This window comes from Eleutherodactylus coqui, chromosome 9 (genome assembly GCF_035609145.1).
Source record: "Eleutherodactylus coqui strain aEleCoq1 chromosome 9, aEleCoq1.hap1, whole genome shotgun sequence".
Classification (NCBI taxonomy): domain Eukaryota; kingdom Metazoa; phylum Chordata; class Amphibia; order Anura; family Eleutherodactylidae; genus Eleutherodactylus; species Eleutherodactylus coqui.
Window position 1 is genome coordinate 126,785,808 of NC_089845.1, and position 22,184 is coordinate 126,807,991.

Consider the following 22,184-nt stretch of genomic DNA (forward strand, 5'->3'; position numbering starts at 1 on the left):
CTGTTCAAATTTTCCTTAATAAAGAAAATAAAGTTAAAAAAAACTGCCAAGGAGGAAGCAGAAAGACGGATCGCAAAAGAGAGCAGAAACAACCCGAAGCTATTTTTCAACTACATAAACAGCAAAAGGATTTGCAGGGAGAGCGCTGGCCCTTTAAAAAACAATGCAGGAGAAATCATTGATGATGACGAAGGGAAAGCAAATCTACTAAACAGCTTCTTCTCAAGTGTGTTCACCAAAGAAAAGGAAATGCCACACGAGATGCAGGGGAATAAAATGAACCCCTCACAAAATATCTCATACCTAACGCAGGAGGAGGTGCGGAAGCATCTAAAGAAAACTAAAATTGATAAATCACCGGGCCCAGATGGATTACACCCAAGGATACTAAAGGAACTAAGTGACGAGATAGCTAGGCCGCTATACCTAATATTTCTAGACACTATCAAGACCGGAGTAGTACCATTGGACTGGCGCATTGCCAACGTGGTTCCAATTTACAAAAAAGGGAGCAAAAGTGAGCCTGGTAACTACAGGCCAGTAAGTCTCACTTCAGTAACGGGAAAAATTTTCGAGGGGATTCTGAGAGACGCCATCGATGAGTACCTCAAGGAGATTAAAGGAATAACTCCTCACCAGCATGGATTCATGAAGGGTCGCTCATGTCAGACAAATCTGATCAGTTTCTACGATGAAGTAAGCTCTAAGCTGGACCAGGGAGAATCTATTGATCTTGTATATCTGGACTTCTCTAAAGCCTTTGACACCGTGCCACATAATAGGCTAATATACAAAATGAGGCAGCTCGGACTGGGCGAAAACGTGTGTAAGTGGGTAAAAAATTGGCTAAACGATAGAAAGCAGAGGGTGGTAATAAATGGTTCGTACTCTGATTGGACCACAGTCGCTAGCGGGGTGCCACAGGGTTCAGTATTAGGCCCCACTCTGTTCAACATATTTATCAATGACCTGATAGAGGGGCTGCACAGCAAAATATCAATATTTGCAGATGACACAAAATTATACAATATAATTAATGCAACGGAGGACAATGTGCGGCTACAAACGGACCTGGATAAGCTGGGGGCTTGGGCAGAAAAATGGCAAATGAAGTTCAATGTTGAAAAATGTAAGACTATGCACATGGGCAGGAGAAACGGATGTCACCAATATACACTGAATGGGGTATTGCTAGGGAAAAGTGATATGGAAAAGGATCTGGGGGTATTAGTGGATAATAGACTAAACTGGAGTAACCAATGCCAGTCAGCTGCTGCAAAGGCAAATAAAGTCTTGGGGTGCATTAAAAGAGGTATAGGGGCGATGGACGAGAACATTATCCTTCCATTATATAAGGCACATGTCAGGCCTCACATGGAATACTGCGTACAATTCTGGACACCGGTGCTCAGGAAAGATGTTACAGTGCTTGAAGGGGTTCAAAGAAGGGCAACTAAACTAATACATGGAATGACGGGACTGGAATACCCAGAGAGGCTATCCAAATTGGGACTATTTACTCTAGAAAAAAGAAGGTTAAGAGGTGACCAAATAACCATGTATAAGTACATGAGGGGACAACACATGGATCTCTCCCGTGATCTGTTTACACCCAGGACCACAAAGGTAACAAGAGGACATCCGCTACGATTAGAGGAAAGTAGGTTTCATCACCAACATAGAAAGGGGTTCTTTACTGTAAGAGCAGTTAGACTGTGGAACTCTCTACCGGAGGAAGTGGTGATGGCAAAATCGATAGAGGAGTTTAAAAGGGGACTTGATGTCTTTCTGGAGAAGAAGGATATTACAGGATATAAATATTAGGTTAAGGGTCAATCCTGGTATACAGGCAGGTAGGAACTATTAGGGGTTGATCCAGGGAACAGTCTGATTGCCATTAGGGAGTCAGGAAGGAATTTTTCCCCCAAAAGGGCTAATTGGCTTCTGGCCTTGGGGTTTTTTGCCTTCCTCTGGATCAACACAGTAGGATAGACAGGCTGGACTAGATGGACAATGTCTTCATTCGGCCTTACATACTATGTTACTATGTTACTATGTATAAGCACTATAAACTAATTTATGGTATTTATAGGACAGGGAAGGAGGAGTCCAGGAATTAACTTTTTATATTTACCCGACTCTCCCTTTCTGCGCTGTTGTCATTGGTGGGAGACGGTGCTCAGTCTGTGAGTGTGACTCTTCTTTAGTCAGTGCTGGTGGCAAAAGACAACAAAACTGAAAAATGTTGTCGCCATTTGCAAAATGTTGGTTGCATTGGCGACCATTTGGGTCACCATCTGGAGCACTGGTATGAGAAAAAGAGTCACAGCCATAAAATTGTATCTAGCTGTCTGATGAAGTTTCTGCCTCAAAATGTGTCACTTTGAATAACTATTTTATAAAAGAGCAGAGTTTCGATTCAACTACAACATTTTTTCACTTTCTGTGACTATCTGGCCGACAGGTTGCGCCAGACCCATAGTGTTTATATCCGCTTTCACTGCACCATACTTGGACCAAAGGTCATACTAACGTCAACCAGCAGTAGTAGGCCGGTAACACCTATAATTGGCTTCCCTATCCAAGCCACTCCACTCCCACAACTTGTATTTCGTACTCTGCTCTCATCTCTATGCCCTCCCCAACTTTTCTCCTTATACTACCCTGAGGATAGGCCATTAAATGTCTTAGAGCTGGAAAAGCCCTTTAACAAATGCTCCAAATGCTTTTGATTATACTGTTGATTACATTCTGCATATTCATTGGCACTACATTAAATCTCGGAGGCTGCACCGACACCTGTGTAATGGCACTCCGCTATTGGTAATGCCTTGCTCTGCTGGACTGGGAGTAGCTCCTGTGTTCCCAAGAAATACATGGTCCTCATATGTAATACTGACATGGAAAAATGAATGTAATCTTTAAGGGATACTTCAGGTTCAACAAATGTCTCATTTGTATAAGGAAACATTACGCAGTTCTTAAATATATTTTGCTTCAATTTCTTATATTTAACCCCTTGAAGACAAAGTGCAGTAAATATATTGCGTTTGGTTCTGGGTTTTAATCCCGGGCCGATAACAGAAGAATGGTGTGAGATTAATGTCTTTGCTCTTACAATCAAGCAGGAGCTGAGGAACCGGAGGGGAAGGAAGAAGTGGTTTTTAACCGCTTCTGCCTTCTCCTTTCTCGGGTACGTAGCTCTCAATGAGCGCTGTGTACTAAAAAGAATGAAAGTAGAAGTATTACTTCCACTATGTGACCCGGCAATCATGTGACCACCGAATGCTCCCTGTTAGAGCAGAGCTGTAGGGTCCTACAAGACCCTGATCAGCTCTGTTAGTGACCATGGTCACTACAAGGGGATGTTTTTCCGTGTAACGGGGCTCCTATGGATGTCCCAGCTACAGTGAAAAAGTATGAAATAAAAAGAGAAATATAATGTGGACGACCCCAGAGGTCTTTTATAACGTTATGGAGGATAAAATAAAAAGAGTTACAAAAATAAGTAGAAAAAGAAATTATAGAATAAAATAAAACTATATAAAAAAAATGACCCACTGCCGATTCCAACCAAAACCGTCGCCATACGTGCCCTGTAATCCCAAACTTTACAAATTATGTATCAAAATTTCTGAAAGAAAATGAGGAACCAAGTCTTATACTTTATTTTAGTGTAAATATACTAATTTTAAAAATAAACAATGATAAAAAAAACCATTTTTTAGCTTTTTACCCCCAATAAAACTGAAAGACAGAAGAAAAGTCAGTGAAAACGATATTGGAAAATTATAAAAAGGGTAATGGGTAAAATCCCTAAAAAGGGTCTGGTTCTTTAGGACCAAAAAACCTTGGTCCCTAAAGGGTTGATTAAGATTTCTGCTTGCCATCATTCAGTGGAGACCTTTATTGCTTTCTCCCTGTGGATAAAAATCTATCCTGGTACTATAACTGTACTCAGTCTTCTACCTGTGTGTCCATCACATGACTAGGGTATATTTTTATTTCCGGGATGTAAATAATGATAGCCCCCAGTCAATGATTGCAAGCAGAGATCTTGAAAATGGTAAGGATTTGATATAGAAAGCACATTGGAAAACTGTTACATTATTATCAGCCACTCAGGACAATACACAGGGTACGGAGCGGAAGCTGCTGCTCTGACCTCTGAGTAGTGGTCAGTGCATGTAATTGCAGGTATTACTATCATTAAAATTAATGGGAGCTGCACCTGCAGTTACAAGTGCCGTTCACTACACAGGGGAAGGAGCAGCAGCTTCCGCTCCGTACCCTGTGTATTGTGGCACTGACGAGTGCCAAATCAGCTAATTAACCAGAGTCCTGAGCAGTGGACCACAACGGATCAACTATTGATGGTCTATCCTGAAGATATGTCATTCAATGGGGTTTCCCTGGGAAATACTATTAATTTCTATAGAAAATGGCTGCCCACATCTCACCTTTTCATGGCCAAGATGGAAAAATCCGGTCCTCTGTTTGCGACCACCTGTCGGAAACAGTTGAGTGCTTCATTGCAGTGCTGTTTGCATAGCTCTTATTAAAGTAAAAGCTACGGAAACAGCGTAGTGTGCTGTGCTACGCTGTTTCCATAGCTCCAATTCATCTCAATAGAAGCTACGCAAACAGCGCTGCGTTGAAGCACTCGGCTGTTTTCGTAGTTACCAGTCGTGTGGCGGGTAACCATAGCAGTGGATTTCCATCTCAGCAAAGATGGAAATACCCCTTTAAGACTTGGAACTACTTCTATACTCATGACTTTGGAGACATGCTTTGTGACCCAGACATAACCTGGTATATTACAATATGTTAAAATTGTCAGTAATTTGCAATGGATCTATGTTAGTTGTAAACGACACTAAATGACTCCTTTGTTAGAGACCAGCACTTTTACTATCACAGCTTCCCTGTATGGAAATTAGACCAGTGACCCCGGTGGTGTGGAGAGTATACAGAGGATGGCGTGATTCATGAAACACTTCCAGCAAAAGGGGATCCTGTGGACATAAACAGCTTGTCAACAAAAAAAGGGGTCAGAGGAGGATGTCAAGCATTGATCTGATGAACAAGCGGTGCAGAGTTAAACAAACTGCACCCGAATGCACAACTTAATGTTCCATAGCATGGATGAGCTATGTGAAAGTATTAAGATGATTGTTACACTTATCAATCATGGGTTAATGCAACTTTAAACATTTTTAAAGCAGCATGGACTTGACTGAGCCATTTTTGGAAGTGGGAGATCGGGACATTCCCTAGAGACCATGTTTGGGCATTACGTCCTCATCCCTATACTAGGATGGTGTGTTCAGGAAGGTGGTCCACCACGATAGGTCACTACACTCTGTTTGCTCGCACTATAAAAACTGGGCTGAGCTCTTTAGAAAGAGCACAGTGGTGATGTCACGCAGCTGATGCCTCTTGTTCTTTCTCGAATGATCACCATTAATTTGGACACATGACAGAACTCAGATCAATATAACCTTTTAACCAAATCTAAGCTTAAAGGGGTACTCTAACAGCAGACAGTTCCACCAACATTGCTGTTTAAGAGAAAAAGACAGCAAGACTCCAGTAGGCAAAAGAGTACAAAAATTGGATGACTGAGTAGTGAAAAAAATGGTGCCTGGACAAATTTCTTTTGCACCATGCTAATGGGAGATTTAGAATTTAGGACAAGCAGCATGAATTGATGACCCCTTCCTGTCAGGTATGAACAGCTCAGGCTGGTGGAGCTGGAGTAATAGTGTGGGGAATGTTTTCTAGGAATGCCCCCAAGTCTGTGGATGGATGCCACAACGAACTGCTGCAGTTCTAAAAGAGGTCCATCGCACTAGTAGATGGGTATCTCTAATAAAGGGGCCATTCAGAGTATACTACTTTACCGAACATCTGCAATGCATTAGCCACTAAAGAGGCTCTTGTCGCAGGAGAACAACTTGTCCTCATGAATACTACTGGATCACAGGAGAATGGAGTTGCCTATAAAGGGAGCTTTCTTTATGACAGATTCTTTTTACTAGAAATGCAGGCCCCTTTTTCAGGAGGCGATCCGTACCAAGAACTAAATCTCACATTGAGAACTGACACAACAGAATATGACTTTATCCATCCACTCCTGTTCAGACGGCCTCGGATTTCATAGGCCGATAAATCAAAATGTTAATATGTTAACCAATTTAAAAAACAATCTGCGGTTCTTCATTGTGTACAAAGTGATATTATCATAAAGATGTTACTGTCACAATCCATTACACAAACTGAGACAAGAAAGCCATCGGCTGCATTATGATGTCTCACTCTAAATGTCTGGTCATTAATAAAACCTCTTCACTAGCAATTCATTGTCTAACTGTGGAAATGAGGAAACAGGGGTTATACATCCACTTACCGCTCAGGTCATGTATACGATTATAGGAGAAGTTCACTTTCTTCAGATTTAACAAGTTCTGCAGCCCTGAAGAAAGCAGATTGTAAGAATCAGAATAGGATTTTATTAGCAAATAACTAAAAACAAGGAAAACGCTGCATAAATTAGGTTTTTGTACATCCCCGTAAAATCTCTTTCTCATCTCGTTCATTGGGAGACACAGCCTAGGACCAGGGGTATAGCTGCTGGCACTAGGAGGTGGACACTAAGCAGAAAAAGGGTGAGCTCCTCCTACCAGCTATACCCCTCCTGCAGGCACCAAGCTAGCCAGTTTGTATACAAGCAGGAGGATGAAAAAAGGTTAAACAACAGTTAAAGTGAAAACCATAAACCTTAAACAATGTAACAGAACTCAGAACCCTGTGCAACACCAAAGAGAATCCTCCAGCAAAGAACGTGAACATGGGAAAAAGGTAGACAATTTTTAACAATGTTTCGGGTGGATGCCATGTCCCCAATGAAAGCTGAGAAAAATCTTATTTTCCTGCCCGTTTCATTAGGGAACAATGCCTAGAACCATTGGACTTTCCAGAGCAGTTCCTCAGGGGTAGGGAAGAGAAGAATCGGATACATGTGGTGAGTTTATGGCCATCTGCAAGATTCTTTGACCGAGAGAGGCATCAGCAGATGCAAAAGTGTGCACTCAATAGAATTTAAAGAAGGGTGTGCAGAGAAGCCGTCAGACCATGTCACGGGCTATCTGGAATCACAAAAAAAGATTAGAGTGCCTGAAAGGCGATGTTTGGAAGAGGTATACCCTCAAATCTCAAACCAAATCCAATTTGGTTGAGTAAACTTGAGCAAGCAGCCAGGCAGTGCTTACCCAGTCCTGAGCTGGTGTGGGAGCAGAGCTTGAATGCTGATGAGTCAGGTCCCAGCACACCGCGGCAAGAAAGTGGATGCAGAGATGAGAAAACAACAGGATTTGAGGGCAGGTTTTGTGAAGAGAGGAGGGCAGCAACCAATCAGAGGACAAAGTTCTGGAGCTAAGAAGGGGAATGACCGAGGAGAATCTAAGAACTGGAAGCCCACCCAAGGCCACAGTAAGCTCAGATTGTTGGGCAGGGCAGGAAGCCTGCCTCTCTCAATGACCACCCTCCCAGAAGTTCCAGATATTAGGCCGAAGCTGGGGCCTAGAGTCAGGCCTGAGGCCTGGTAAGCGCTGCAGTCATTTATGGCTGTCCCCCGACTGTATCTCTAGTAGAATTGTGGCCACCACAAATGCCATGAAACCCACTCCTGAGCGGAAATTTGAAGTGCCGCAAATGGTGAAAAAAAAGGTCCGGAGAAAAGAGGAAAACGGCGATGGAGTCCAGCTGCATAACTGAAAAAGTTAGGTTGATCTGCAAAGATGCAAAACTAGGGTGGGGATAGTAGTGATGAATGGAAGGAGAGGAAAAATGTAGGGACACTTACTATGGCGGCGAAATACTAACCTATCTGCCCCAAAGGATATATGTCCAGGTGTACAGTATTGTGCGCCCAATGCTTGCTTGCCTTTGGAAAGGTAGGGAGTGCTCCAACGTGAGGGGCACCATGTCTGGTGGGTCAGACCAAACAAAAATTGACCTGCCTCCTTGTCATCTGAGGTCCGGCCGGCAACAGAGTGGTTAACACCAGTCTGCTCGCCCTCCTTGGTGGGGTAAGCGGTAGAGTCTGATGCCAGCCCTGCATTCCCATAGTCAGAAAGAAAACTGAAGAACAATGGAAGGAGAAGTCTGCCTCCTATAGATACTTAACTAAACCTGGCTAGCTTGGTGCCTGCAGGAAGGGTATAGCTAGTAGGAGGAGCTAATCCCCTTTTCACTTCGTGTCTATCTCCTATTGGCATTAGCAATACCTGTGGTGCTAGGCTACCTGCCCCCCACCTTCCCCCCAATGCAATGGACAAAAAAATAACAGCAACTTCACCAAACTTTGGCTGGACAATTAAAAGACCCATACCAATTAGTTCACCTTTTCTTAGTTGTAACCAACCCTTTTATGAAGAAAGCTAAAAGGCAGCTATTAGTTTTACATCATTTATATGTCTGTTATTTGCCTTCAGCCACATTAAAGGGCCACTGCAGCGGAAACACATTTTTCCATCCCTGCTCCCCTCACTTGATTGCCTGTCACACTCTGGAGGTCTCCTCTGTGTGCAGCCACTTCCATGCAGTGCAGACCCCTGTCTATTGCTTATCATGCACCATCTTGATGGTGAGATTTTTGTTTTCATTTTCATATCAATCCCATGGTGCATCAGATTTAGCTAGAGGCTGTAATATTTCTGTCTTCTGGGGGAAGGGGCAGTTTAATGGTCATTACCTTCTATATTCACCTAAATAAGCTTCAGACCATAACTATACAATCAGGAGGAGGAGCTGTGATCTCCTCTATTATAACTGTGTGACAGGAGCTGTGTGATCATAATCAGTAACTGTGACAGGAGTGTCTGTATCGCCAAGTAGGCAGTTTCTGTGGTAGGGATCATGTAATAGCATGACACAGACTGAGAAACTGACTAGTTTCAGACAACATAACCCCAAGTAGATCTGAGCTGGTCAGATTCGAGATCACATGATATCTGAGGATAAAGAGGCCAGGAGTTTCAGTTGGAAAGGAATAACTAACAGAGGTAACACTAGTCAACGTATATAAACTGGGGGAATAGCTACATAATGAATGAAGAAAAAAAAATCACCAGAGTGGCCTTTTAATGTAACAAGCACCTATATATTTTATTTTGGATGTACCGTCTAATTTCCTTTGCATTAAACACTTGCAGGTGTAGCTGCCTCCATATTGAATGTGCACTTCACCCCCCACCCACCCTCCCGTTTGTCCAAGGCATTTTAGTTATCCTGGATCCTACATGCCCTAGTTAATTTGTAGGCCTTGTGCCCAGGGAGTGGCCAGTCTGAATGTTAGGGTCCCATCTGATGAAGTCACCTTATCGGCAGTAGATGGGCACTCACAATTTAATTAAAATGTGTGCTAGGACCTCCTAATCATTCATAGTACATTTAGCAGTATTGTAGTTTACTTTTAATTTATTCAATATAGACACATTTCACGGCGCTGATAGTGAGCTGCTACATCATGTGTATGTTTGCTATCCTGTGGATGTGCCACGAAAGTCTCAGATGGGAATACCCCTATAGAGTGCGTTCACATTGTTGATTTGCTGCAGATCTGCAGCAGATTTCATCATTTTAATGCTATTGAAAGAGTAAAATCTGCAGCAGATCTGCACCAAAACCAGCAGGAAATCAGCGATGTGTGAGCACACCCATTAAGAGATCTTACACAGCCCTACAGAGCTGCTATAAGCACTAACCTTCTACTGCTGTGAGCCTATTACAGGACAGATTCAAGCTCTGCAGACTTATTAGAGAGTCCAGGCCTTCAATTTTGGAGATAAGATTGGACGACAAGTCCAAGTGCTGTAATCTGTGGAGGTAGGAGAGTCCTTCAATCCTGGAGATCCGATTGCAGTGCAGATTGACTGACAGGAGGTGAGCACTCAAAGTGATGTCCAGCAAACTAAGAGAATGAAAAGTAACATCAGTAAATGGTTAATCAGATTTACTAGACTTCATTGCAAGTCTAAAGGCTCATTTACACGCAAAAGATAATCTTTAAAAGACTGAATGATTTAAAGATTTTGTGATCTATTTGCATAAAGTGTTAATGGCCAGTAATTGCCATTAACACTTTATCATCTTCATTTGCATGTAAATGAGCTTCCCCAGGAGTTGTCTGCAGAGCCCATGTGATTAGTCACATGCCCAGCTGTGTGAGCAGCTGCACTGTTCTTGTCCAGGCTGCCTGCAGAATACAATGTAATTAGCTGGCTCCCCGCAGAGAAGACAGCATGCAGTCTACTGGAGATAAATGCAAACTGCTTTATCTCCAGTTAACCTTAAAATCATCGTTCAAATGAAAAGTGAATGATGCCTGTGTTTACATGTAACGACTATCCCTCAAATTTGGTCATTTGAACGAATTTTGAGTGATAATCGTTACATGTAAATGGGCCTTAAGGCTATATTCACACGGGCGAGTGCGAGTTTGGTCAGTGAAAAACGGACTGTTTTCTGTGCAATTTTCTCAGCTCTGTGCGTCCTTGTTCTTTTTGTCAGGCGGTCGCCATAGTAACATGCGGTAAAAGGCATCACATTCAAATTGCATAGCATACAATTGCGATGGTTTTTTTACACCCCAACAGAAAATAATGGGGGGGATGATTCTTGTAGAAGAATTGCACAAAATTCAGACATGCTGCGATTTGTATAACTTGGACTAGCGGCCACAGAGAAAACACGCTTGTGTGAATTAACTCATTGAAACAACGGGGGTCTTTCCCTTCCATCTCAGAATCGGACAGAACCCACAAAGGAAATCACCCGTGTGAATACTGCGTGAGGGCTTATTCAGACGGGCGTATATCGGTTGGGTTTTCACGCCCGGCTGATATACCCTGCCCCTCTCTGCAAGGGTAGGAGGCGGGACGGGAGCTAGTGTACTGAGTTCCCGCCCCCTCTTCACTGATTGCAATGGGAGGGTTGGGACAGGGCCCGCCCCGCCCCCTAACATTGCAAACAGTGGCGAGGGGTGGAGCGAGGGCAGAGAGGGGGCGGGAGCTCAGTGCATTAGCTCCCAGCCTGTTCCACCTCCTCCCCTTGCAGAGAGGGTCAGCGTATATCAGCCGGGCGTGAAACCCGACCGATATACGCTCGTCTGAGTAAGCCCTAAGTGACATCTTCGTTAAGATGCAGGCGAGGAGCTCTTACCTGGTGATCTGATTATCCATCAAGCTCAATTCATGATCGCCGTCTGCCATCTTTACTCAGAGCGATGACCAGATCCTACGCACAAAGCATTTCATTAACAAACATTTATAAATATAGGATGCTGTGTCACACGCCGGCACTGAAGAGGATGCCTCTACGGAAAAATGGTGGAAAACTCTTTTTTTTTTAGTGTTCACTAACTTTTCAAACAACTTGTGCTTAGGTGATAACTAGCAAAAGTACAAATCACCTTATTTACCTAAAATGATATTTTTGTGCTTAAAAATCTCTCTAAGCTGCTGGCCATCAGGGGTCTCCCTTTCTTATAATTTGCTGTCCGCTGCCTGCTGTCAAGTGAAATCTGTCTCTACCAACAGAGATAACAGGAAGTGGATGAGGCCGATAACTCATATTGCCCATAGAGGTCTATGGAGAGAGGAAGAGAGACATTGCTGTTGCAGCTAGTAGTGATTTATTGTCTTACAGCTACTAAATTCACATCTACACTGCTCAGTGCTTCTCTTGTCCTCCATGATCATGTTATTTCTCTGTGTACTACAGACAGGGTGCAGAATCTGACGTATTCTTCATGTGTAATGTATAGAAGGCATAGCAGCAGCGCAGATCAGCTGTGGATTTCTGCCGTGGTTTTTAGAGGCAGAAAAAAATCTGAATTAGATTCTGCCATGTGAACAACGTACCCTTTGTATCTTATTAAAATTACCTTTTTTATCAGATATAAAATAAAAAAAATTGAACACAGACCTGAAACAGGAAGCGGACCCTATAGCAGCCTGTTGCCATTGACTTGTATTGCAAAAAAACAAAAACAAATTGCCTGTACTTCCAATAGTTAAAATAAAAACCGCATCCCACTCCAATGAACATTGCATTTACAGGTGAGAACAATAATATTGTTTTGGATCCCACAGGTGACAGGATGTGCTGGTACTTTCCTATCTTGCACTACTGCTTCTGAGGGTAAAAAACAAAAAACGCTCAAGTAAATTAACCCATTTAGCCTCAAGGATGCGGCTCTATTTTTCTATTCAATTTTTGGTTTCTCCCCACTTTTGAAAAAAAAAATCCTTAGTCTTATTTTTCCATCGACAAAGCTGTCTGAGATCCATTTTTTTGCGGTATAACAAGATTTGTGTACTTTCCGTAAAATCTCTTTCTCGTCTCATTCACTGTGGAATACAGCTGAAGACCGTGGGTATGGCCCCCTGTCCATGGGCGGTGTGGTATCCCAGGGCGGAGCTCAGCTGCGGGAGCAGGGGCTGCAGACCAATTTTCGCCAGTCAGCCTAATCTGATAGATCGGCTGACCGCGGAGAATCAGGGCAATTTGCAGAATGCTGCGAATTGCCGGCCGCGAGCGGAGAATTGCAATGACATGGGGCCGGCGCTTTCCATAGCAACACAGTAAACTGCCGGCGAAGTCATGCCTGTGGACAGGGGGCCTATAGCTGCTGCCACTAGGTGGCGGAAACTAAGTAGAAAAGTGTTAGCTCCTCCTACTAGCTATACCCCTCCTGCAGGTATCAAGCTAATCAGTTATAGCGTTCCCCTTTTATCAGAACACTCCCTTCCTCGCTAAAGGCAGGCGAGTACAGGGGTGTACACTGCTGGAATTATAGAGTCCACTTCGTCCTTGTCGAAAGGGTAAGTGTCCAACCTGCAGAGAGGTGAGTATTCTCTCCCACCTCCCTCAACCTCCCCGGAAACAATAGGGACACAGTCCCCTTATATCGGGGAGGCACAAGGCTATTGTTTGCCTTGTAAGCGAGTTTAGTGCCATAACCTAATTCAGGGGAACAGAGACTACACCCTATCTCACTAGCAGTGCTGCCATACTTGCCGCGCCCCTCTTCAGCGGTGATTCTAAGGTCGGCTGTTGCTGCTATGAAGACTGTACAGGAAGCTTTTTTTCCTGGTGGGCTGTGTGAGGCTTGTTTTTTTTGTATATCCACCAGAAATTCTGCCATTGTTTTGGGGTTCTGTTTTACAGCGTTCAGGAGTCTGTTATCTGGATCAGCAGGATTATTACTGCCATACCTGCTTTATGTAGAGGTTTTATTATTATTATTATTTATTTTTACACCTTTTCTACTATAAAAACACATTGCCTGTCCGCATTCCAAGTCCCAGAACATCTCCATATTTCCCGCAGCGGAGCTGTGAGACATCTTGTTCCTTGTGGGCAGAGTTGTAGTTTGTACTGCACCAGTTTGAGGCACGCGTGGCTTTTGGATTGCTTTTTATTGTGTTTATTTGGCGCAGGCAACCAAAAGAAAAATGGCAGTTCTGGCGCTACTCTTTAAAATTACGCTTACGTCGTTCGCCGTACATGATAAGTAACAAAACCTTTTCATTGTTTGGGTCGTTACAAAGGCAGTAATATCATTCTGTGCCGCCTTTCCAATTCCTCTTTGTATATTATCTATTTAAATAGGTTTTTGTGAGAAAAAATATGCCTTTTTTTTAAATTAGATTTTATTGTTTGTGAGGCCCGTGCTTTTCAATGGTTTCCTTCACATTAGCAATGTTTTTACTCATGTGATGCTGCGGGGGAAAAAATATTGTGGTGTGCTCTTTCTGCGATGCGCGATTTTTTTTATCTTCCATGTTCCTATGGAGCCTCCTCGTTGATGCGTGCAATGTGATTTTAACATTAGTAACCTCTATTGACTTGCGCGACTTTACTGCCGGCGGCAGCGCTGCGAGATTATTCTCAAGGAAAGGCATCGCTGACACGATTTTTGGCGCGCTTTTTTTCGTTTTCAAAAATCAGAATCGCCCGTGTGAAACTGGCCTAAGTTAAACTCTTAAACTTTTTGTAAGCACCACTTTTTAGTTCCTGAAGGGAACATGAAGATGTGATTGTTTGAGCGGTAGGATAGTACACCGCATTACTTCTGTAGTGCATTCTACTACACCTATGCCAGCAGCCCATTAGACGGGGCCTCATAGGCGGAGTTACGTAACGGCCTCTGTCAGGCTTCCAGCTGTCATGGAAACCCATTGGTATCTTGCAATCGCATTACGGGGTGCTGACGGCTGACAAGAGGAGCCTCCTCCTGGCATGCAGTTGGTATGGATCTAAAGGGTTAAACGGCCAGGCTCTGAGATTTCTCCACTCCTGGCGGTTGGAGCAGAAGCCTGGCTGTCAGTAGTCCACCAATCCACCACCCTAAAAAGATGTATGTGTAAGTTTAAGGCCTCAAATCGCGGCAATATCCCATCAGTGTTCTGTGCTATAGCACTGGGTTTTCTCACAGCGAAATCGCAATTTTGTGTCGCTTTGTAGCGCTCTTTTACTGGGAATTTTTTTTCTGTTTTTTTTTTTTTTGGGTGGGGGGTTGAAATATAAGCCCTACCCCGAAAATAAGCCTTAGCTGCATTAAAAAAAAAAAAAGAAAAAAAACACAATGCACCGCCTAACCCCTTCAGTGTCAGGTTTGTTATTACCAGGTCACGCCTCACAGGGCAGGTTTTTTAAATGAGTCAACTATACAATTTAATCCCACAAGTATTAGAAAGTACTGTACTACTTTGACAGTTGGTATTATGGCAGCGAAATCTCCTGGGCTTGCTGCGCTGAGTATGCAGTAAAAACCCCGGAAGATTTCAGATAACAGCTCAGTACTCTGCACATTTCAGCACTAGAGCTGTCCACAGAAATCTTCCAGAGTTCAACTGCATGGTCAGAGCAGCAAGCCATGGAGATTTTCCGGGCGTGCCAGTAAAGGGGTTAACAGCCGCCATCTGCTCCGCCGCACTTCTCCTCACAGATCCTTGGCATTTGTTTGTAGTCTTCTGTCAGCAATTCCTGGATTGGAGGTTCAAAATCCCCGCCTCCAGGAAGCGATGGCTGTGATTGGTTCTCAAGCGCCGTGGCTCAGCCAATCAAAGCCATTCAATGCAATCCAGGAAGTGCTGATAGAAGATTTCAAACAAGCATCAGGGAGCTGCGAGGAGAAGTGCGACGGAGCGGACGGCGGCTGTTGGATGATGTACTTATTTATTTTAATGCAGCCTTGGGTTATTTTAGGGCTTTTACAGGACTTTGTTTTTGATGCAACACAAAGGAAGGCTCCGTAGGGAAACACGGGCTACAAAACATCACAAATAACGGCAATATTCAGCAATCCGCAAGTTTTATCTAGCAATGCACCATGCTACAAAACATTGCTAAAGTGAAGGACCCCATTGGAAAGCCTGGGCTTCACATACATGTGATTTGTAGCGCTGTCACATTGCAGGAAAATTGCGCAATTTTTTGTGAAATCGGCCCAAAACCTTTCAGGCCTGTGTCGCGCGAGCGTATTTGTCCCGGATTTTTAGCCACGGGCTGTTGTATAAATGCAAGCAAAGCATTTATGTCATCTTACTGTAGTTTTCGTTACATTGCGCAAAATTGCAAATTTAAAGAAAAGAAACCCACACCGCCGCTCCCAACCGCTGAAACGGCCAATTAATTTACTGAGTTCAGGACGAGTTCTTTCCGGCGCGTGCTGCGTACTTTCTTCTCGAACCGAATTGCGCACATGAGATGCGCCTGTGAACGAACCTACTGCAATCAATGTGCTCCATTTTCGGGGTATTGCGTACATTTTTTGCGTGCATCGGGCAAATTGAGTTGTGGATCCTGGACTTCTCCCCGATGCGGGCGATCCGCTGCGCAATGTGCCCATAGATGTGCATTGCGAGTTCCTCTCTCCACGCACGGATTTTATTTGCAGCCGCTACGTGCGAAAAATAAAATTGGAGCACGCTCTATGTTAGAGCGTGATACGCAGCGACGGCTTCCGTTGAAGTCAATGGAGGCAGCGCATCCGCAATGAGCGCTGCAGAGGGTCACGGGGTCGGCGTCATCATCTAGCGATGGCGCAGGTAAAGCTGTACTGCACATGCGCGCCGCCGGCACAGCCACAGTGCAGAAGTGACGTACGCAGGTCGCCAGCAGCGGGCGGATTCCGCGCATGTCATGTGCAGGCGTCTTTAGGGGGGTCAGTAAGACTGAACCAAAAGGTGGGAACTTTCATACAGACTTTCAGCTGCGGACCCGCAGCCGTCCGCCCCATGTGAACATGACCCTACGTATGAAGGAAGCGCACCGGCCATGCGGCTACAGTATATTGTACCAGCTGGAGGACTACAAGTCCCAGGACAACCTGCAGGGAGACCGCCCCACACATAACAGCACACACAACACGGCGCTCACCCGGCTCTCCCGTCCCGCTGTATGAAGGCGGCATACTACACACCGGAAGCTGCTAGCACCATGGCAACCATACGCGGCCACACATAGCCCCGCCCAGCTCCGGCCTCGCAGCCAATCACGGGACTACAGGAATGACGTCGTTGTTTGTTTCCAAACTGAGATTAGTATGAAAGTGAGGCGGGCGGGAGGATACAAAACCCATTAGAAAGGGTGAAGCTGAGGCTGGGGGTCCACACTGCAGAGACCCCACGGGCCTCAACCTCACCGCCGGGGGGCACCAGCAGTCGTATAATGGCACGGCCTATTTCGGCCATAAGGATGAGAAGATTTTTTGGGGCTCTTTATCCCCCCTTTTCAAAAGCCGTAACTTCTTCTGTTTCCGCCCCCGGCCGTCATGTTTTAAACGCGGCAATTGGGAGTTTTTTTGGGGTACCTATAATATATTGCAAAACTTCTGTTCATTTTCTTTTAAGAGCAGGGAGAGAAAACCGCACTTCTGCCGTTGTTTTAGCAGCGTTAATCGTGCAGCAGGACTGACATGATAGAGTTAACGTTTTTTGCACAATAAAAACTTTTTTGGACATTTTTTTTTTACGTCGTTGCATTTGAAATTCTATAACTTTGTATATTTCCACGGACGAAGCTCTGTCCGGGCTAGTTTTTTTATACAAATGGGAAAGTGCGCAAAAAGTTTTTTTTTTGTTTTTAAATGTCCCTGTAGAGAACTTGAACCTTAGGCCTCATGTCCACTGGGAAAATAGAATTTAAAATCTGCAGTGGATCATCCGCGTGCGTGATCTGCACCTAAAAGTTCCCATTGGAATGCACTGACCACCCGCGGGTAGAGAAATAGCCTGGATGGTATTTTAAAGTGATTTAAAAATCTCATGCGCGTGAAAAAAAACGCAACATGCCCCATTTAAAGGAGATGTCCCGCGCCGAAACGGGTTTTTTTTTTTTTTTAAACCCCCCCCCCCGTTCGGCGCGAGACAACCCCGATGCAGGGGTTAAAAAACCCACCCGCACAGCGCTTACCTGAATCCCGGCGGTCCGGCGTCTTCATACTCACCTGCTGAAGATGGCCGCCGGGATCCTCTGTCTTCATGGACCGCAGGGCTTCTGTGCGGTCCATTGCCGATTCCAGCCTCCTGATTGGCTGGAATCGGCACGTGACGGGGCGGAGCTACACGGAGCCCCATAGAGAAGAGGAGAAGACCCGGACTGCGCAAGCGCGGCTAATTTGGCCATCGGAGGGCGAAAATTAGTCGGCACCATGGAGACGAGGACGCCAGCAACGGAGCAGGTAAGTATAAAACTTTTTATAACTTCTGTATGGCTCATAATTAATGCACAATGTACATTACAAAGTGCATTATTATGGCCATGCAGAAGTGTATAGACCCACTTGCTGCCTCGGGACATCTCCTTTAAGGCCGGCTGCATACGGCTGTGACGGGCTCCGCTGCGAAATTCCGTGGCGGAGCCCGTCACGGCGCCCCCCAGGAGACCCCATACTTACGTGCGGATCCGGCGTCCTCGCTCCCGCAAGACGCTTCCCCGCCCACCGCCGCGTCATGTGACACGCCCACCGCATCACATGACGCGGCTGGCCGTGTCATATGCGCGGCAGCGGTGGGCGGGGAAGCGTTTCCACGCTATCTTCCGCTGTGCTACAGCGGAAGATAGCGTGAATGGACGGCTTCCATTGACTGCAATGGAAGCCGTCAGCGCGTACACCCGCGGCAAATAGAGCATGCCGCAGGTGAGGATGGGTGAATTCACGGTGCGGAATTCCGCGGTGGAATTTCGCACCGTGAGCACTGAGCTATTAGGTTCAATAGAACCTAATAGCTGCGGGCAACGCAACGGATTTCTGCCGCGGAAATCCGTTCGTGGGAAGGAGGCCTAAGTGCGGGAGCTCATGGAGCCCATAGCTCAATTGATCTCCCCGTGAAAAAAAAAACAAAAGGAATTTAAGCTCATCCGCACTGCATCCGCAGCAGAAATCCGTGTTACATATCCGCAGCGGATCTGATTTTCCCCGTGGACATGAGGCCTTAAAAGAAGAATTTAAATCTGCAGCGGATCACCCGCATGCGGATCCGCACCCCATAGGGATGCATTGACCACCCGCGGGTAGATAAATACCCGCGGATGGTCAATAAAAGTAAATAAAAAAAAATATGGAGCCTGAATTAAACTCACCTGCTCCGGGCGATGCAGAGCTTCCTTCCTTCGCGGCCGGATCTTCTTTCTTCGGCCTGGCGGATGTGCCCGGCACATGCGCGCGGCATGCAGCCGCCGTGCCAATCACATCCGCCAGGCGAAGAAAGAAGATCCGGCCGTGAAGAAGAGAAGACCTGCACGGTCCGCTGCGGGTAAGTTTATTCTGATTTTCAGCCCTCATGTCCGTGGGGCAGGAGGGACCCGCTATGGATTCTCCATGGAGAATCCATAATGGGCCTGATTTTCCCCGTGGACATGAGGCCTAAAAACTCTCATAATGCAATGCAGTACCATTCTCGCTCTCCACAGCTATGGCAGGCGCGGACACTAGTATGTGGGATATGAATGTCATGGCAACCCATTGGCTTCCCTCTGTGAATCCTTTTACATCCAGTCATGTACATTGATTGTGGCATGCAAGGGCGCCTCCTCACTGGTAAGAAAAATCGCACAATGCGAGAGTGAGTAGGAACGCAGAATTATGAAACCAATGATTCTCAATGATTTCCTTCACATCTGCGATGTTTTCACTGATGCGATGTTGTGAGAAAAAAAGAATCGCGGCGTGCCCTATCTTTCTGCGATGCGCGATTTTTATTTATTTTTTTTACCTCCCCTGTTTCCCTATGGAGCCTCCTTTTTATCACATTGAAAAGCAGGAACTTGCATTTTTTTGTTTTGTTTTTTAGTGATGCGTTTTTAACGTTAGAAAGCCCCATTAATGTTCGTGCGAAAAAATGCACAAGAAAATCGCACGTGGCAGTGATGTTTTTGTGAGAAAAAGCAGCACTGACGCTCAAAAATCGAGGTAAAGAAGTCGCGATTTTCTTGTGGCAATATCACGGGTGTGAGGGAGCCCTAAGGGGCTTAGAGTGGGGATCGATGTGATCATCGATCCCTGCTGTTGCTGCCAGCTCCTGCTGTGGGAGGAAGGCAGCTTACTTCTGACCCCATGCCATGCACAGTGCATAAGTTTACATCCTGTCGCGTTAAATGCTCCCCAGCTAGTATGTAAACTTATGTCCTGTAGGGTTTAGGGGTTGAGCCTTGAGATTTATCCCGTGCCATATGCAAATTAGCTTTAGACTGCCCGATCGGCATCCTCCCCATTGTTTGAAAAACCGCCCGATTCCATGCTTAGTGACATCTCTGGATATGTCATCGCATGTGGCATCAGTACGAGCCAAGAAGTACCCCCCAGCTTGTGCACCTGCTTATTCAGTGCGGTGCAAGCGCAGGGACAATGGGACGCATACGGTCCAAAGCTCATTTAAAAATGGCGTGTGATAAATCTAAAGACTGATATCTGTAGGCAGTGGAGCCACACCGCATTGGAAAAAAAATATCCGTGGATTCCACATAGCCGCGTACGTTGTAGAGTATAGTCAGCTTGTAGGTGACAGACTTCATTTAATATTGCCCTTTTACAAAAATACCCCCCGTATATTGGCCACCGTAGGTTGGTGGGGTTTCAGCCATGTGTGGTTACATTCGTGTAGAAGCCCAACCTAAGAGCCCGCGCTCACAAACATATTTTCTGGGGTGTATTGCCACCATATTTTTTACAGTCAGCATGCGACACCATTGATTTGCATTGGCGTATTCAGATGAGCGTTTTTTTCAATGGACCACTCGAATTTAAAAAAAACGCAGCATGTCCTATTTTTGTCCATATTTACAGACCAAAATCCACCACTTAAAGTCTATGAGGTCATGTGAAAATGCAGCAAATACAGTGTTTCCCAGAAAATAAGCCCTAGTTACATTACATTTAAAAAAAAATAGGAATACATTACTTAGCAGGCCCGGTCCAGGTTCTTCCCACAGTCTTCGGCCGCCCACACAAGATCACTTTTTGGTTACAGAAATCATACATTTTGCCTCCAGGAAGCAATGGCTTTAATTGGTACGTCAAGCACTGCATTGATTGGCTGAGCTGCAGCACTCGAAGAACCAATCGCAGCCACCCCATTGGTTCATTGAGCACTGCATTGATTGGCTGAGCAGTGCTCGAAGAACCAATCACAGCCATCACATCGTGGAGGCGGGATTTATGAATTGGCTGAGCCACGGCTAAGCCAATTCATAAGTCCTGCCTATACAATGTGATGGCTGTGATTGGCTGAGCCACGGCTCTCGAAGAATTAATCAATGCAGCGCTTGAAGAACTGATCACAGCCATCACTTCGTGGAGGTGGGATTTATGAATCCTGTTACCTAAGAAGTGATACTGTGTGGGCGGCCAAGGACTGCAGGAACTGTGTTAGGGGACCTGGACCGAGCCAGCTAGGTAAGTAAAAGAAGACATCCTCGAAAATAAGTCCTAGTGCCTCTTGGGGGAAAATTAATGTAAGACAGGATCTTATTTTTGGGGAAAAGGTGTAGTTTCCAAATTTGGGTCACTTTGGGGGGATTCCACTGTGCTGCGTGCCAGGGGCTCTGCAAATGCGTCATGACATCTAAGGCCGCCTGCAGACGAGCGGAAATCCCGCCGCGGGATTTCCCGCGGGATTTCCGCCGCTGAAAGTTTGCATAGGAGTGCATTAAAATACGCACTCCTATGCAGACGGCCGCGGTTTGGCCGCGCGAAATCTCGCGCGGCAAACAAACCGCGGCATGTCCTAATTTTCTGCGGGGCACGCACTCACCCGCCGCCGGCTCCGGTCTGCGCATGCGCCAGCTGCGCGGCAGCCGGCACATGAAAGAGCCGGGGCCGCCAGGCGCGGGTGAGTACGCGCTCGTCCCTGCAGGCGCTCGGGTCGGATCGCGCGGCGAGAATTCTCGCTGCCGGATCCGACCCGCTCGTCTGCAGGCGGCCTAAGGATTATTCCAACAAAATCTGCTCTCTTTTCCTTCTGAGCCCCGCCCTGAGGCCTTAGGGTATGTTTACATGTGGTGGAAATGCTGCGGAATGTCTGCAATGGAAATTTCCATGACAAATTCCACAGCATTTCCACATCCAAAAAACAGTCAAATTCTGCACCATTGGTGAGGAGTTTGACTGGAAATCAGCTGCGCATCCACAGCTGATTTTATACTATGTGGCGCTCCCCTTCACCTCCTTCGAAGCCTTCTCGCTGTCAGGTTTCCAGCGGCCTGGTCAGGTGCGGTGCTGCTGGTTAGGGGAGGTCACCACAGGCCGCTGGCAACCAGAAGCCGGGGAGCGCTGAAGGAGGGAGGTCTTTAGAGGAGGTGAGGGGGAGCGCCGCATAGCATGAAATCAGCTGCAGATACATCTATAGGCTTTTCTGCCTTGGCTAGTGAAATGCCTATAGACGTGTGTCAGAAAGGTTATTGTTGCTCCTTAGGGAGAGCCCCTAGAAGGTGTGAAGAGACTTATAAAACCATCCATGCTCCTCTAGGAAATATGCAAATGGGTAGATGGAACAATTCCCAGTCATTGTTACAAGGCTTGTTTAAAAAGTCTGACATTGACTTACATGAATGCTTCCTTCCAATAGGTGGCACTGCAGAGATATTGTTCCAACCCTGCCCCATTTTGAGTTTAC

The 22,184-nt window shown here is 45.6% G+C and overlaps 1 protein-coding gene across 2 annotated transcripts in view; it reads right to left on the reverse strand.

Moving 5' to 3' along the window:
• Positions 1-16,499, reverse strand: part of LRRCC1 (leucine rich repeat and coiled-coil centrosomal protein 1) — an 82,508-nt gene extending 66,009 nt beyond the window's left edge. For both annotated transcript variants that reach the window (XM_066578485.1, XM_066578484.1), the window contains exons 1-4: positions 16,450-16,499; positions 11,224-11,298; positions 9,768-9,973; positions 6,410-6,475 (exon numbers count right to left, since the gene is read on the reverse strand). In XM_066578485.1, the coding sequence (XP_066434582.1) occupies positions 6,410-6,475; positions 9,768-9,973; positions 11,224-11,273 (322 nt within the window). In that variant the 5' untranslated portion in view covers positions 11,274-11,298; positions 16,450-16,499. The remainder of the gene's footprint in view (positions 1-6,409; positions 6,476-9,767; positions 9,974-11,223; positions 11,299-16,449) is intronic.
• Positions 16,500-22,184: the final 5,685 nt, after the last annotated feature.